The sequence below is a fragment of the Emydura macquarii genome, unplaced genomic scaffold (assembly GCF_026122565.2).
Source record: "Emydura macquarii macquarii isolate MOO-44397 ecotype Brisbane River unplaced genomic scaffold, CSIRO-AGI_Emac_v2 contig_685, whole genome shotgun sequence".
Taxonomy (NCBI): Eukaryota; Metazoa; Chordata; order Testudines; family Chelidae; genus Emydura; species Emydura macquarii.
Window position 1 is genome coordinate 20,788 of NW_027130822.1, and position 18,417 is coordinate 39,204.

Here is an 18,417-nt window from a genome sequence, read left to right on the forward strand (position 1 = left end):
AAGCAGCCGTGAGTTTCAAACAAACTGGTTTAATGGTCAAGGACAGAAGAACTGTGGGCTCCCATGGCCAAAGGAAGGGCATCATTCAAGAAATCTGAGCCTGTGTCCCAGAGCCCCAGAGGGAGAACTATGACAAGACTCTACCCAGACACAGTAACCTTAGAAGTATGTGGGAGCTTCTCTCCCCCCGGCTTTGTTCCTTCCCCTTTTTGCTCCTGAACTATTCTCTTTGCCTTCCTTTGCTTCCCTCCTGCCTTTCTTCATCCTATCTGGAAAGCTTTCCAATGTGCAGTTCCTGCAGTCTTAATGTTAGTTAATCAGTGAGTGTTTAACATGGGAGACACACTGGATATGTCAACTCTGCAGTGTAAGCCCAGGTTCAGTGGAAATTGAGTCAGCAGAGATTGGGTTTGAGTCTACACTGACTGCATATCCTCCCTTGCAAATTTTTGTACGCAGGCCTCAACCTAGGGCTCCAGCATCCATCCCACTGCACACAGGCCTCCATACAACCAGCCATATCCCAAACTTCCTAATTCCCTCTTGAAATATGGCTGCTCTAGCCCTTTGTTCATGGTGCAATGTGGGGAAACTTGACCGTGTGCCCGTGTCATAGGAAGTTCGAGCAGCCAGCACCCTCCTGTGCCACCATGTGGGTCTGCATGATCCCAGCAACTGAAGCCAGCCACATGGAGGAGTCGCCATTTGAAGAACTTCACTCATGTGGGCTTTCACTCCAGTGTCAGGAAATGAGCTGAGCTTCTGTGAGCTGCTGATGGATGTTTCAGCAGCCTTTTCTGACCCACTGAAGGCCCCTGTCAAAGCTCATGAAGGAGCAGGAGGAGGACACAGACATGGCAGACTTGCACATGACATTTGGGTGGTTAAGCACAGGAATAAATTGCCTAGCGTGGTTGTGGAATCTCCATCATTGGAAATTTTTAAGAGCTGGTTTGACAAACACCTGTGAGGGATGGTCTAGGTAATACACAGTCCTGCCTTGAGTGCAGGGCACTGGACTAGATGACCTCTCAAGATCCCTTCTAGTTGTACACTTTGATTCTATGTGGCCATAAACCTGACCCTCATCACACTAGTGTGTCACTTCACTCTTAGCCTTCATTCCTGCTCTGCACCAGCTTGGTATGTTAATATGATGGACACCATCTTGGCTGACATCTTGTGGTTGCACCAGGGACCTCCAGAGCTAAGGACATGAGTCCTTGCAGCTTCAGATAAACTGCTAGGCTACCTGGTAGGGGTCTGACAGACTCACAGGATTGGGGGTTTGAGTGCAGGGGGGATTCATAACACAGAAACCAGTGGATGGCATTTGGTACATGTGACTCTGTGAGGCTGCTTTATCTGAACTGGAATCACCTCACTCAGCCTCTGGACAGGCCTCACAAACATTTGCACTAATCTGACATCACTGATCTTGCAATTTATTCCCAAGCAAACATGGTTACTCGGATTCTCACACTCCAGAATGTATGCCTAACCCAGGCTGACCCAGCATGCCTCCTTGTCCCCCTCTAGTGGTCAGACCTTGCATAGCATCTTATGAGTCTGCTATTGCCTTCCTATGGGTCAATTAGTGCTTGTAGCACCAGCAGCACGGGGTCCTGCTTGAAAATCTACAGAGCCTCTGTTTAGCCCCTACAAACCTTCCGTCAAGGGACATTGAGAGAAAGACATATTTAACCATCTTAATGCACTACAAATCATCTTCCAGATTGTAATTATTATCCTTATTTAACAGATGATAAACTGAGGAATGCAGAGATGAAGTGACTGAACAAAGTCAGAGGAATTGTTGGGATTGGAACTTGGGATGTCCTGGCCCCTACCCCTTTAATCATCATCATCCTCAAAATACTTTAGAATCAGGGAAATGTCAGTTACAACATAAGGAAGTTGAAGAAGTGAGGAAAGAATATTACAGATGAATAAGAATGACTCTATGCAACAACTCGACTCAAAAAATTTGACCAAAGCCATTAATATATGGATGATGCCAGTAACATGGTGCAGTGCCAGAGGGATTAAGTGAAATCAAAGGAGAAGGAAAGAAAAGGCTAGCTAAACAAGGGAGTTCTTAGTGGGACACAAAGTACTGAATATCAGTCAAGACACAGATAGGATGTACATTCACTGATGTGATGAAGGAAAAGGTCTGCTATCTCTGGAAGCAGCAATCAACAACGAAGAATATAACATCAAAATACAGCCAATGTAAAAGATCATCTGGAAGCAATGAATGAATCTGCATCCCAGCCCAAAAAATCATAAAAGAAGGAGAAAGCAAATCGCCAAAGAAATTGTTGAAAGATTTGCACAAGATCATCACTGGCGGAGAGACAAGCCTCTGTTGATTTAGGATACTCCTGAAGAGCAGCTGAGGGTGTGACCCGTGCCTAGGGCAGCCACCTGAAAAATGCTAAGGTCAGGGCAGGCTGTTAAAGGAGCAGATTCTCCCAGCACTGGTGAGTGGCACTGCAGTCAGACTTCCCAACCAGCCACAAACAGTGCTTCTGATTCCCACACTGGTTATCAAGAACACAAAATAATATATACACAGCCTCCTTTACTGCATTTCAGTCTCCGGCTTCCAATCAGCCACTAGGTCCAGTAAAGAGATCAGTTATTTAAACTCTATGCTCTTACCAAAAAGGTTCTCCTGACCCCAAAGTGTCAGCCACAGTACCAGATCAATATAAGTTTGGATCTTACTCAAAATACCACGCAGCCAGCCAATCCCTTAGTAACTAAAGTAAAGGTTTATTATGAAAAATCAGACACATATACTTGATTTGAAAGTCCATATAGATCAGGTTTCTAATAGAATGGTGGAGTTTGCAGGCTTGTATAGTCCCTCTGGTGAACATCCAGTACCTTTGTTTCACAGCTTCAGTTCAGCTGTAGATGAGTTGATCCAGAGGTAGGTGAAGGCTGAAGACAGAAGACAGACTATTTTTCCTTGTGTGGATGGCAATCGATCGGTACGTGGCCATCTATAAACCACTGAGATACTTGATTATCATGAACCAGGGTGTTTGCGTGGGGATAGTGGCACTGGCATGGCATGGCTGGGTGGATTGGCTCACTCTGCTGTTCCGATTGGACTGATCCTTCAGCTACCGTACAGTGGGCCGAACATCCTGGACAATTTCTACTGTGATGTCCCACAGATCATCAAACTGGCTTGCACTGACACCCACGTGGTCGAGCTGCAGATGGTCTTCAGTGGCGGAGTGCTCCTCGTAGTCGTACTCATCATTCTGCTGATCTCCTATGCCGTCATCTTAGTCAAGATCAGGAGCCACGTCATGGATGGGAAGCTCAAGGCTCTGTCCACCTGTGGACCCCAGATCATCGTTGTGTGTTTAATATTCATACCCACCATCTTCATCTATGCTCGGCCCTTCAAGAAGTTTGCCCTGGACAAGGTGGTGTCTGTCATTTACACAGTGATCACCCCCACGCTGAACTCAATCATCTACACGCTGAGAAACGCTGAGATGAAAAAGGCCATCAAGAGACTGGTGAGCAGAATCCTGTTCTCAGGGAGGAAACTAAAGACATAATTTATTTTTGTGAGATCATTTCTATAAGAAACCAGACCTCAGCTTATCAGAGAAGGGATGCATATGCCACGTGAACTGTGTATTCCATCGAAAGAGGTCACATCCTGCACACTCATGAAACATTGCATCCGTAAATAAGTTACAGACCAAGGGCCAAAATCCCCTTTGAAGTCTGTGCAGCCGGCTGCTGTAAATCCATTAGCTCCATTAGACTAGATGGATCATATTCCTAGCCGGTGTAAATCAATGTACAGTTGTTTCATTGCAGCCAGTAGACCAAATCCCCAGCTGTAAACCTGCACGGCTCCATTGGAGTCAATGGCTGAGATTCTCAGTTGATGGTATTCAGTGTGTTCTGTAAATATTTTACATCAGATGAGGATATGACCTTGAGACTTTCCGGTAAAAAAATTTCCTATGAATGATTTCAAACCCTGGAGAAAAAATCACAAAGATCATAATCTTCTTCTAAGGAGAAAAATATTGAAAAATGTTGAAAAAAATTATGTAACATAAATAACTCTTAACTGGAATGAAAATTTTATTATAGAATGTTCCTCTAAATTAATTGGATATTCTAATATTTTATGGCTTCTCCTTTTCTGTCTTATACAAATACACAGCTTATTTGTATTTCCCATAGGACAAGTCAGCAACATGTTTTCATAAAATTCAGTTTTACTTTTACCGAGAATTAGGGGGGTTGGATTGTTTGTTTGTTTTAATAGATAAATCCATTTATATTTATATATTTATAGGTTCAACTAATGTTGTCTTTAATTGTCTATTCCTGAAATAAAAATGTATTTATACAGATCTCAAATGATATTTACTTTACTTTTCAGGAGAAGAACGACATGAAAAAACCAGATAACCGTCTCCGTGAGATAGAACTGTTGGCCACGATTTTCAGTCTTTCCATTTTAGATACTTATAAGATATCCATAACAGAGTATCTGAGTGCCTCACAACCCTTAGTCCTCCCAACACCCGTGTGTGATAGGAAAGTGCCTCTGTCCCTCTTCTGCAGAAGGGGAACTGAGGAAGAAAGAGATTAATTGACTTGTCCAAAGTCACAGAAGAAGTCCCTTGAGCATGAGGGAAATGACCCCAAGTTCTTGACAGTACCAGGGAGCAGCGGGAAGATGGTGAGTCTCTTCTGTGCGGTGCGGACACCACTGTTCAACCCACTGATCTACAGCTTATGAAAAAAGGAGATGAAGGAGGGTCTGAGGAGGACACTATTGGGGGGGCTGTAGGGGGTTCTGCTCTGGCCCCGGTCTGCAACTGCAGGGACAGGCCCTTCAGGGGATCATAGAATCAGAATCATAGACTATTAGGGTTGGAAGGGATCTCAGGAGGTCATCTAGTCCAATCCCCTGCTCAAAGCAGGACTGCCTGCAATTAAATCATCCCAGCCAGGGCTTTCTCAGGCTGGGCCTTTAAAACCTGTAAGGATGGAGATTCCACCACATCTCTCGTGTTGTCAGATGTTGGCTGTGTGTGTGCTCTCCCAGTGTTTATGCTGTCCCCGCTCTGCGCACAAAACCAGTCCATCACACCACAATTGGATTATCTAATAAGTCCACAGATCCCTTTCAGCAACGAAGGCACCGGGCCAGGTTTATTGTCAAAAGAGCACGGTAAAAAGCGTATTATCCATGCTATAAGGACACTTAATACATGTATGCCTCTGACAATGTGTGGCTCCGGGGTTCCTCATTCAGCCAGACAAAGACACTCCCTTTGAGACCCCCCTTTCATACACTAATGCAAACACGTTGTGTATTGTCCGTCTGACGTGTAGTTGCCGGTCTCTGAAGTAGTAAGATGCCACCTTTTATCTTGTACCAGATGGTTCGGCCAAAACATCTCTATCCATTGTATTGTCACTCTGAGGGGTCAGTGAGCCCTCGTTATCTTTGGGGTACTGGGATGTTCTGGCACCTTTCTGGAACGTGCTGTTCCTAGTGGTTCTTTGTACTGTGTGTGTAATGCTAGCTCAGTTTTTCCCAGTTCCTGTGAACTTACAGGCAGGCTCACTGCCTGACCCCTGCTAACTTTCCTTTTTTACAGCAGGGCTTGACCTGGTTCTATCATCACCTTGGTTGTCTCATCAAAGAGCCATTTTTTATACAGCAGGTGACCCTGATAGGCCATGCAATATGCTGTGTGTGTGTTCCCCCAGCAGGACTGGAGCCAACAACCCCTGGCGGGGGAAGATCTCATATCCCAATGCCCATCCCGTTAGTCTGCAGGAGAGAAGAGTGGGGGGATTTGATAGCCTCAACTACCTGAAAGGGGGTTCCAGGGAGGATGGAGCTAGGCTGCTCTCGGTGGTGGTAGGTGACAGAACAAGGAGCAATGGTCTCAAGTTGCAGTGGAGGAGGTCTAGGTTGGATACTAGGAAAAATGTTGTCACTAGGAGGGTGGTGAAGCACTGCAATGGGTTACCTAAGGAGGTGGTGTAATCTCCATCCTTAGAGATTTATAAGGCCCTGCTTGACAAAGCCCTGGATGGGATGATTTAGTTGGAGTTGGTCCTGCTTTGAGCAGGGGGTTGTACTAGATACCTCCTGAGGTCCCTTCCAACCCTCACCTTCTATGATTCTATAAGTCTTTCGTATCTTCAGTGGTGAGGCCACATCTGGAGTAGTGTGTCCAGTTTTGGGTCCCCCACTACAGGAAGGACATGGACAAATTGGAGAGAGTTCACCGGAGGGCAATGAAAATGTTTAGGGGGTTGGAGCACACGACTTATGAGGAGAGGCTGAGGGAACTAGACTAGTTTAGTCTGCAGAAGAGAAGAATGAGGGGGGATTTCAACTACGTGAAGGGGTCTTCCAGAGAGGATGGAGCTAGGCTGTTCTCAGTGGTGACAGATAGCAGAAGAAGGAGCTGCGGTCTAAAGTTGCAGATGAGGAGGTCTACTTTGGATATTAGGAAAAACGTTTTCACTAGGAGGGTGGTGAAGCACTGGAATGGGTTACCTAGGTGGAGTAGCAAGTGAGAGCCTGAGACATGAGGCCTAGGAGGTAGCAGGCCTGAGGCCTGAACTAAAGTAATGGTCAATGACTGCTGTAGGAAAGCAAAGTTAGCAGGAGTCAGGCGGTGAGCCTGCCTGTAAGTTCACATGACCTGGGAAAACCTGAGCTGGTATTACACACACAGTGCGAAGAACCACTAGGTACAGCATGTTCCAGGAAGGTGCCTTGCTGGAGGCAGAGTGTGTGTTTTTGCACAGAGGGTAGCAGAGCAAACCGAGAGTGCGGGCGAGGAGGCTGACCGGCATCTCAGTCCTTTTTGAGCAGCCGCATTTCCAGATTGTTCCCTGGGTCAATGTGTTCTCACACGTGGGTCCAGACAGCAAAGCTCTGCTCTCCTTTTCTCTGCTGTCTGTCAGGAGCAAGCCTGGTGGTGTCAAGATACAGATACTTGTGCAACTGGGACCAAATTCGTGGCAACATAGTCCTGTGTTACGGACCACTCGCCCTTCCCCCAGCCAGGGATAGAACCCAGGAGTCCGAGCCCCCCGCTTGTTCTAAACCTGCAGAGACCTTGTGGTTTATGTCTGACGCTCCTAAATACTTCAAGGTTTCAGCTAGTCACCGGCAAAGGTGAGGAGGGGAGTCACCTCCCCCTGCAACAACATTCTGTGTTTAGGGAGAAGGGAGTTGTTTGTGTTGTTGTCGTCTTGGTCTGAAGCACTGGGACAGCCCTGGCTGGAGATAGGACAGTGGGTGGGGTGGACCAGGGCTCGGAGGTGGCACCGAGTCAAACACTCAGGTGCTCGACTGGCTGCGTCTTGCTCACATGCTCCAGGTCTAACTTTCCCCAGCTCAGACTGGCAGTGACCGTGGGATTGTTCAGCCTTCCTCTGCAGCCCGTGGATGGGGGTCAGTTGCCAGGACTAGCTGGCTGTATCTCCTTTCATCGTTTCCTTGAAATCGTGGGAGCCATAGGGACTGGTGCACAGCAGTCCCTGCTATTCTCCACCTGTGGCACAGAACAGTTTAGCTAACTGAGGGTTGTAATACCCTTGGTCTAATTTCAGTTGCTAGGCGGTGGCCTCAGATATACAGACGTTGAGACACGATGAGCTGCTGGTCCCTTTTGGGGACCCCACTGCCCTCTGAGTGCTGGAAAAAGAACCCAGGAGTCCTGGCTCCCAGGCCAGCCCTCTGACCACTAGACCTCACTCCCCCTGCCTGGGCTGTGTCAACTCTTGGCAGTAATGAAAGATGTTGTTTTTCCCCCCCATATCTTTCATGGGAGTTAGAGCCATTTACGTAACCATGGAGACCAGACTGCAAATCCCCTGGGGAATTAGCTTGTTTTGATGTCTGAACATTTCTCGCTCTGGGTATTGATGATTTGGGTCCGCTGGCAGAGCCAATTAAAGAGCTGAGAGGAGTTTGCTGCTGGGACCTTGGATGGACTTGGGAGGGGTCTCCTCATCCTGAGCCCCACTCCGTACAACCCCCCCCAAAGCCAGGCCCCTCACCCCCATGCCCGGTTCTCCTTGGGAGATGTGTGTGGCGGGGAGGACTGTGTGTATTTTGTGGAGGGTTGTATGTGAGGATGGGGGAAATTTGTGTGGGGTGTTTGGGTGTGGTGGCTGGGAAGATGGGGGCTCTCCCTTTCACTCCCCTGAGTGCCCACATGTTATTCAGTCATCAAATCCAGATCCAGCTGCTCCTACACGCCCCAGAGATCGTGTCCCAGGGACCCAGCAGAGCAGAGAGCAGATATCAACCCCCTCTCGCCTTCCTAACAGAGGCGGAGAGAAGAGGCTGAGATCTCACAGCCAGGTGGGTTTTCCCAGACAGCTTCTTTCTTGCTTCGATTCCTTCCCTGGCTGCTTCACGGTTCGGTCGCCCGCCCCTCCTTGCCCAGCTGCCCACCTGGCCATGCACACAGGATTGCTGGAAATTAGCAGGGGGTTTCTAACAGATGAGGGGGGATGTTCTGCCTCCCTGTCGGAGTTTGGGGGGGTGAACAATTTTCTTCGTTTTCAGGGTGGGCTGGATAACTGTCTGAGTGCGATTGTTGGATGGGGTTGCTTGGGAGGATGGGGGCAAAGCTTAGCAGCCCTGGGGCTCATTTCCAGTGATTCTCCCACATTCTCAATGCTCATGCTTCAGGGTTCAGCTGTCCATCGGCAGGGGACAGGAAGGGGATTTCCACCCCGCTGCCCCGTGTATTTGGCGAGTGCTTGGGTTGTTTTTTATTTTTTGGGGGGCAGGGTGTTAAATCTTGTTCCTCTGAAGCCCCAGGCAATGCCTGGAGATGGGACATTGGATGGTGGGACAGGTGGCTGGGGAGGAGTTTGGGATGTGATGTGTATAAGAGACTGGCTGTGACTCCTGTAACCACTAGACCCTGCTCCCCTCCCAGAGCTCTGGGCAGAGCCTTGACGTCCTGTCGATTGCTTCCTTTCATCTGCAGGCATCCCCAACCCCCAATGAATCCAGCCAACGGCACCAGCTCAGTGACCAAGTTCATCCTGCTGGGTTTCCCCTCCCTGAGCCAGCTGGGCCGGGATCTCACCTGCGCCCTCCTCTCCTTCATCTATGCTGGGACTCTGGCCGGCAACCTGAGCACTGTGTGGGCCGTGCTGCGGGACCCCCGCCTCCAGCAGCTGCCCATGTACATCCTGCTGGGGAACTTCGCCTGGCTGGAAGTTGGCTACATCACGACCACCGTGCCAAGGATGCTCTTCGACCTCATGAACCCCGATGTCCCCATCTCCTTCCACGCCTGCTTCATGCAGTTCTACATCTTCTTTTCCATGGGCACCACCGAGTGCTTCCTCCTGGCAGCCATGGCCTTGGACAGGTACCTGGCCATCTGCCACCCCCTGCGCTACCCTGTCCTCATGTCCCCACACAGATCCTGGCTGCTGGTGGCCTCCTGCTGGCTCACCGGCTTCCTCTGGTTCATAGGGCCCGTCGCCCTCATCTCCCAGCTCTCCTTCTGCGGCCCCAACACCCTGGATTATTTTGTCTGCGACCCAGACCCGTTGCTGGCTGCCTCCTGTGCCCCAGCTCCCTGGACCGAACAGACCTACTCCACCATGAACTACCTCATCATCTTCATCACCTTCCTCTTCATCCTGAGCTCCTACGGGCTAGTTATCAGGGCGGTGCTGAGGCTCCCTGCAGGGGCTCGGCGGCACAAGGCCTTCTCCACCTGCACCTCGCACCTGGCCATTGTGGGTCTTTTTTACGGCTCTCTCCTGGGCGACTCAGTAACCAGCGGGAAGGTGGTGACTCTCTTCTACATGGTGGGGACCCCCTTTCTCAACCCGCTGATCTACAGCCTGCGAAACAAGGAGATGAAGGAGGCTCTGAGGAGGACCCTGCTGGGGGGGCGGTAGGGGGTCGTGTTCTGGTCCCAGTCTGCAGGGACTGGCCGGTCAGCGGGGTGGGGAACAGGGTCTTTCTCCGCCGGGGGATGCAGGCTCCAATCCTGAAGGCGGAACACACACAGCCTTTTGCATGACCTTTAGGGGCTACTTATAGTATAGAACGTGCCTGTTTGACGATACAGCCAGAACACAGACAGTGGGTTGGGGGTAGGGGGGAGGTGTGGGGGTGAGTATGGCAGGAAAAGAGCCCTGCTCAGTGTGTGCCTGCAGAGGGTCCAACAGCAAACCGAGCACGCATGCGGGAAGGCTGGCTCACCTCCCTGCCCTTTTCGTGCCACGGTACTTCAAGACGGCCGCTTGGATAAATGTGTTCTCACCTTTTAGATACACAGAGTGAAGTTCTGCTTTCCTTTTCTCTGCTGTCAACCCAGAGCAGCCCCGCTGATTTCCAGAGACGGACCCGTGCAGCTGGGACCAAAATCATGGCAACATTATATTTGAATGTACCATTAACACACTCCCCTCACATGGCCAGTGATAGAACCCAGGAGTCCTAGCCCCTTCCCTGCCCTGATCTAACCCTCTAGAGCAGAGGTCCCCAAACTTTTTTGTCCTGTGGACCACTTTCCGAATTATTTTTTTGCCGTAGACCCCCTGCCTGTCTAATATTAAATTTTCCTAAACTTTATATCGTCAAATATGTTTTTCACAGCTGACACAGTGCTGTTCACTTTGATAGGGCTTTGTAAAAAAAGAAAACGAACTTAAATTTTTTATTCAGACCTTTATTGAAACAATTAAATTAAAAATCTTATTTTTATGTGAAATAAAATAAAATTAAATGTTAATAGCTCAAAATAAAAAAAAGGCTAAATTAAAATTCTCTTTAAAATTTAGCACAAAACTCTGTAAATATTTGGATTTTGGACAAAAATCAGAACTTAGTAACAAAACAAAACCATAAAATAAAGCTAAGGTTCAAAACTAAAAATACAATAATTAATGGTGTTAATGGGAGGGATGAACTTGATGCTCTGATAGCAATTGCTTAATATTTGGAGTCAAATGACTGAGGTATAGCCTTAAATCTCCTCGTTCAGTTATTTGCAAACGATTTCTTTGTTTTGTCAGCAGATTAGTTACTGCGCTAAAACCCCTTTCCACGAGGTATGAAGATGGAAAAGCTATCCAAAATTTTCTTGCAATACTCCATAATGCAGGATAAGTAACAGCTACATTTTTCTGAAGCCAGAACTGCTGATACCCCTTTTTGAACTGCACTTTAAGTTCTTCGTTAGTGCTTATTTCGATGAGTTCTTCTTGTAGTGCGATATCCGATTCTTCAATTGCGCTGTACGGATCGATAACCCAGTGCGGTATTTCCATAGTTAAAACATCATCAAATCTGGTTTTAAAGTCTGAGTGGAGGGCATTTAAATGTTGAACATATGCCAAAATGTCATCATCCTGAACGTTTGTCAATGATAAGTTGTGGAACTGCAAAAATTCGCGCCTTCCAATGTTTTGTTTGAATAGGTTAATTCTGGCAAGAAAAGCTGAAATTATGGACTTTGTTTTTATTAAATTCAGGCTGTCTCCTTGTAACTGCAAGTTAACCTCATTAAATTTAGCAAATAAATCTGTTAAATAAGCAATATCTGGTTTCCATTTTATTAAATTTTCTTTCAAAATGGGAGCTTTATCATCCAAAAACTCCAAAATGGGTTCAAAAAGTGAAAAAAATCTTTTCAAACATAAGCCTTTTGAGAGCCAGCGTACTTCAGTGTGAAGAAGTAATCGATGAAAGTCCTCGTCATTTTCTTCACACAACTGCTCAAACAACCTAGAATTTAACGTGTTGCTACGAATCTTGTTTACTGCCGTTATGACGAATTGGAGAGATTGATGCAATCTGGCACTTAGATTTTTAGCTACTAAATGTTGTCGGTGAATGACGCAGTGAATTGCAAATATACCAGGTACATTTTGTTTTAAATAGCTTATAAAACCGCGATAGCGACCAAACATGGCTGGTGCTCCATCTGCTGCTACTGATATTATATTTGTTAAGGGGATCGCTTTTTCCATGAAATAGTCTTTTAAAACATTAAATATTGATTCGCCTTTAGTATCTGTTGTCAAAGTTTGCGCAAAAAGCAATTCTTGATGGATTTCTTGGTCCATAACAAAACGAACATATGCCATTAATAGTGCTTCATTACCAGGTAAAGTTGACTCGTTGACTTGAAGGGAAAAATGGTTTGTTTTTAGATAATTACACAAGAAGCTTTCCACATCGTGACTCATTTCGTCAATATATCTTTGAACTGTGTTGTCGCTCAAAGGAATTTTTTTGAGCATATCATATGCAGGTTTATGTAGAACAGTTTTTAAAACCTCCTCAACGGCTGGCAAAATCAGCTGTTCTCCGATAGTATGAGGCTTTCCTGATTTTGCTATGAGTAATGAAATATTGTAAGACGCCAGCAAACCATCGTCGTCTGTTTTTGACGTTGAAGCAAACATGCTGTCTAGCGTGATTCTCTTCTGAAGTTTTTCTTTCAGTGTTTTAAAGTATGTCAAATCTTTGCCTGTTTTATCAGGATGCAACCTTCTCAGATGATCCTCCAGCTTGGACGGTTTCATAGCGTCGTTGCTTAAAACTTTGTTGCACAAAAGACACATGGGCAAATGTTTGTCTGACAGTGATGGAATAAAGCCGAACTTCAAATAATCAATGCTATACTGCCTACATTTTTTTTTAGCCTCTGCCATGTTGAGTAGAAGATATCTGTCGACAAAAAACAAGCTATTTAAATCTCATAAGATAAAAATTTAAAATTAATTGACTGGAGTGCCTATTGAGGCACTTACATTAAAACTAAGTATAATGAAAATTGAAAAAGTATCCGAACAATTCCTACTCCTTTAACACAAAATCTTTAAAAAAACACCTACACAAACAAAAACAAACCTTAAAAAGTAGGAAATAATTATTTTTTACTATATCTGAAGCATTGACTATTTCTTTAATTTTTTGTTCGAGCATGCAATTAGAGTTTTTGGTCATATGTTTTAGCAGGTATTATCTTTATTTGAAATATTTAACTAAAAAATGTGGCCGAGACCGCAATCTGGATGACTAACTAACTAAAAGTTTGTACTTACTTTCCTTAGGTACTCCTAAACAAGATGTTTTTGATTCACTTTGATTTGCATCTGTATTTTGCACTAAATAAAGTTAATATTTTTAACCACTTTTCTTCTCAAAATTCAGAATAGAAATAATCAATGTTTGATTCTAACACTCCTATTTATAATTGCCTAATTTAACATGTCCGTGCAAAAGTTTTGGTCTGAACAAGTCTGGGCAAACTTTATTCACTGCGCGCGGTTGCTCGATGCGATGCTGGTATGAAAACTTGTAGAAACTTGTACGTAATCATAGAACACTACGAAGCAGATACCTAAATAATCTTGTGAACCAATAATTATTTGATTTTGTCATAGTTTAATAATACGCGGGAAAAATTAGGTTTAAATATCAGCAAGAAATACCGTGATAATTCAAAAAATTACAATTTTCAATAAAAAACATTGTAAAAACTACTATTATCTTTATTTTTAGAAGCTATATTGTAATTTTTGTGATTTGCAAGAATTATAATAACAAAGTCCAAAACTTATCGTACCTACTCATATAATTAATTATTTCAAATTTAAAATATCTACTTAAAAGTTTACGAAACGCCTGAAATAATGATTTCGGTGGGTGGACCCCCATTTACATATCGTGGACCCCCAAATTTCAAAGGCTCTATGAAAGTCCAGGTATACTAAATAACTGGATCACCCTTGTCCACATGTTTGTTGACCCCCACAAAGAATTCTAATAGATTGGTATGATGCTGACATGGAACTGCTTTCAGTTTCCTTTATAAAAATTATGCAAGTGATGGTGAAAACACAGGCTGCTCCTCTGTCTCTCTCGTTCCGTCCCCATCTCTCTCTCTCTTTGAGATCTATTACAAAATTTCGCTATCTTTTAGTCTCAGAGTCAGAGCTGACACCTCAGCTTGTTCTGCCTTTCCCCACGCTTTGTTAGGTTAGGTACAACTAAGGTTATGCTAGTTCTGGATAGGGAGCCCTGGACACTGGATTCATCTAGTGAGCCACAGACCTAGCAATCTATGGTAGACGAACGTAGCCCCCATAGATGGAGAGCGCTAGCTAACTCCCTTGCATGTTACATGGTGAGATCAATGCTGGAAAAAAGAAAAAAAAAATCTAAAAAGAAGGCAAAGGACCAAGAAGTTTTGCATTAATCTTATTACACAGGTGATCTCAAGAACCAAGAATCCTAACTTCACTGGAATGGCTCATAGACTCTAAGGTCAGAAGGGACCAATATGATCATCTAGCCTGACCTCCTGCACAACGCAGGCCACAGAACCTCACCCACCCACCCCCGTAATAAACCTCCACCTATGACAGAGTTATTAAAGTCCTCAGATCCTGGTTTAAAGACTTTAAGGTACAGAGAATCCACCAGCAAGTGAGATGTGTCCCATGCCACAGAGGAAGACAAAAAACCCCAGAGCCTTTGCCAATCTGCTCTGGGGGAAAATTCCTTCCCAACCCCAAATATGGTGATCAGTTAAACCCTGAGCAGGTGGGCAAGACTCACCAGCCAGACACTCAAGAAAGAATTCTCTGATATAACTCAGAACCCTCCCTACCTAATGTCCCTTCACAGGCCAGTGGCATGTCTACCACCAGTAGTCAAAGATCGGTCATTTGCCAAACTAGGCTCTCCCATCAGACCGTCCCCTCCATAAATGTATCAAGCTCAGTTTTGATGCCAGCTCGGTTTTTTGCCTCCACTGCTCCCCTTGGGAGGCTGTTCCAGAACTTCACTCACAGCACATCCTGCCTAAAATAGCCTTTCCCTGCTTGGCTTTAGCTTTCCAACCGATGCTCCGACGACAGAATCGTAGAAATGAGTGGGTAGAAAAGATGCCACAGGAAACAATCATGAATTTGTCTAGATTGGAGGGTGATAATGACCCCTCCTGACCTTAAAACTTCTAGTCTGTACCTGACACAGTGAGTCCAGCGTGGAGCCAGGAAATGACTCTACCTTACATGTAGTGTGAACCCAGGCAGAAGAAATTGTTTGGTCATTTTACTTTATTTTTATAGAACGTCCTCCTTTGAACTGCACATGTTTAAATCATTCATAAAAACTTTCTCCTCCTCCTCAGTCTCCTCACAGCATCCTTCAATGCCTTGTTTGTCAAGCTGTAGCTCACAGGGTTTAACATGGGGGTGATGATGGTATAAAAAAGAGCATCACTTTGTCTATGTCCCGTACGTGGTAGGACTTGGGCCACAGGTACATAGCACAGGCTAAGCCATTATACAAATGGGAACAGAGGCACAGAGGTTCAGTTTATTAAAGATATTTAGACCCCTGGAAGGTGTTGTGTGCCTGAGTTAATGGCAACTCAAGATTGTTGAATAACAGGCTCAACTGGAATTATTTAATCCAAGGTTGTCACTCAGGGATTAGTACAGCACTATACAGAACGTAGAAAGAATAGATACAGTACCACCCTTTGATGTGAGGATGAGGATGATGATAAAGAGCTAGCTCTGTGTCTCACCTTTACTGTATCTGGAGGGGGACTCCCAAACTAAGTTCCCATCCTAGTGTCGTTATGTAGGGTTTCCAAGCAAAGAAAACCTCTTTGCCAAAAAAAAAAAAGTTCTGATGTCATTCTATACATTCTCAATGTACCTGATTTATGGGTGAAAGCATCGTTCTTTACAGCTGAGAAGTCGAACGATTCTTCAAGTTAATCTGTCTCTGTGGGTCCTTCTTACCCCATAATCATTCTTCCCTATTAATTTCCCAACCGAAAACATCTGTTGGAATAATCCTCCCTTATTAGTTTTCAAGTCTATATATGTTTCTGTCAGCATTGTAGCTATATTAAGGAGATAGTTTCCAAGAACATCTGGAGATTTACAGTTAAGAATGAGCCATGGATTATTAAAATACAGCCTACTGCATAAACTCCCAAATACAGTTCCATATAGGTCAAGGGCCTTAGAGTTCAGACGTGCTCTTTGTTAATATCATACAGATTCTAAAGAACAGCTGATATATACTTGAACCAAATATACAAAAAGAACTGAAAGGTTCATATTTATTAACAGATACTAACGAGGGATTCTCAAAAGTGCCTAAAACCCATTGGTAATTCGGTGCCAAACGGTTGTGGCATTTTTTAAAAATTGCACTAGGTACCTACCTGCACGGTTTAGTGCCTACATAAAGTTGTCAACTGGCCTTAGGGGACTTAGGCTGAAGTTTGTGACACTGTTTACTGTTGAAGCAGAGGCTTTGTGTCTGTGGGCGGTTTTCCATGCCAGGGCAGGGACATTGTTTAGGCCAAAAAGAAGCAGAGGAAGTTGTTTGTGCAAGAAGATGGATCCTGGTTTTTTTGCTGCTAGAGTCCCTGTGTTCAGTACCTGACTCCTGCCCTATTCCCAGCCCCGGTTGCTGACTGCCCTGGTTACAACCCCAGGCTATGGTTCTTCGGTTTCTGACTCCGTGCTGACCCTGTTTCAGCTCTGACACCTGACTCCTGACTTCAGACCCACCCATTGGACTCTGGTTCCTGAACACGGCCCTGGCCGCCAGCCCATATTAGCCACATCATGGTCACTGGTCCAGCTCTTCCACAAACCCTGTGCCTTTTATTTCAGAGACAGAGTGAGTGAGAGCGCTCCGTGGGAACCGCCTCTTACGTTGCGCAGAAAATATTGCATTTCTGATTCCCGCTCCCCAGCCCCGACTTGAAAGCAGAACAAAAAGCTGGAAATGCAACGTTCTCTGAGGCAGGGACATTTAAAAAAATTCCACTTCACTAGGGGTGGAAATGATTTTTTTCCCCAAAAAATCTCATGCAGGGAGATGACCAAGCTGGCAAGCCACCGGGGCAGCCGGGGCTGCAGGCAGTGCACCTTACCTGCCTGGGTATCCCAAGGAGCCCAGCAACCCAGGGAGTCAGTCTGCCTGAGAACACATCTCTCCACCTTTGCACCAGGCAGGCAGGCCAGGGATCCCAGTTTCCTTTGCAGTGGAGAGAGAAGGAGGCCAAGGAGCTGGGCTTCCTTGGAGCGCGAGAAGCCAGACAGCTGGGGAGCCCATCCACCCATCTAACCACCACGAGTGCCAATGGGGATTGCAAGCAACCTGGCAGCACAAGAACTGACCAGGCAGCCTGGAATCAAAGGGCGATGGGCAACCTGGATGCCCGTCAGGTGTGCACTCGGGGAGTGAAGAGCTTAGGACGTTGACCAGACTGGGGAGCCAGGCAGGTGGGAGATTTGGACAGAATGGAGCTGGGACAGCACAGGGTGTCAGTCAACCAACAGCTGGCGAGACAGGGATCTCTGAGAGCTGGCAAACTGGGGATCCCTGGGACATGAACAGTTCACCGGGCTAAGAACTGGGGGAGCTGGGCACACCATCCCCCCATTCATCTGCCATCCGCCCAGCCTGGTGGGAGGGGTTGGTCCAGAATATAAAAGAAATATCAATTAAATTAAAATAATGTATTTGTAAAAAGTTTCAAAGCATATAAAATACACTTTAAAACTTTTAAAAAGTAAAGTCTGAAATTGAACCAGCACCTGCGGGGTGAGAGTCAATGGGACGTGAGCTCCCCCATCACATGTCAGGAGCTTCCGTGTGCCCCCCACTCCCTGCCCCCCGGGGCAGGGCTAACAGCAGTCTCACTCCGGCCGTGCGGCCACCCCAGCCTGGGAGTGAGGGGCGGCCCCCTCCTGGGCTCCCAGACCCACAGACAAAGCCCAGGGGGAACCACTCCCATTGACACTTGCCGGACACAAGGCTCTTGCTCTGGTTGTACAGGGGCTAGGAGACCTCAGGCAGAGTTAAAAAAAAACTAAGTTTTGCATAACCCTTATTTACACCATCCATGGTGAATTATTCCTCCAGTGCCCAGTCTTCTCCCCCAGTTTACAGTTGTGGCAACTGAGGCACGGAGAGCTGAGGTAATTCAGTTGCGTAGCTGGGCTTAGATCACAAGAGCTCCAGGTGACTTGACTTCCTCTCTATAACCCCTGCTGCCTGGCTGCCCTTGTTATCGTTGTAGGCTGGGATTGTCAAGGCAGTCGAAGGGAGTTAGGCTCCCAAGACGTGCATGCCTTACTCTCCCTTAGGCTCCTTTGCAAATCCCAGCCTTCATAGTTCTGAAAGTCAAGAGAAGCCCAGGCCTTGGAAAATGACAAGAAAAAAACAGGGCCAGAATTACAAAGGGGTTTAGGCATCTAAAGAAGCTGATAGCTGTCTTGTGGGATTTGCAGTAACACCTCAGCAAATTAGGTGCCTAAATCCTATTGAATGTCCATGGGACTTAGCTACCT

At 46.0% G+C, this 18,417-nt stretch overlaps 1 protein-coding gene and 1 pseudogene across 1 annotated transcript; both read left to right on the plus strand.

The window, feature by feature from the left end:
- Positions 1-2,988: 2,988 nt before the first annotated feature.
- Positions 2,989-3,587, plus strand: LOC137148661 (olfactory receptor 4D1-like; annotated as a pseudogene).
- A 5,464-nt stretch (positions 3,588-9,051) lies between these two features.
- Positions 9,052-9,966, plus strand: LOC137148656 (olfactory receptor 11G2-like). Its single transcript, XM_067541577.1, has one exon. It carries the CDS (start codon positions 9,052-9,054, stop codon positions 9,964-9,966), a length of 915 nt encoding a protein of 304 aa, XP_067397678.1.
- Positions 9,967-18,417: the final 8,451 nt, after the last annotated feature.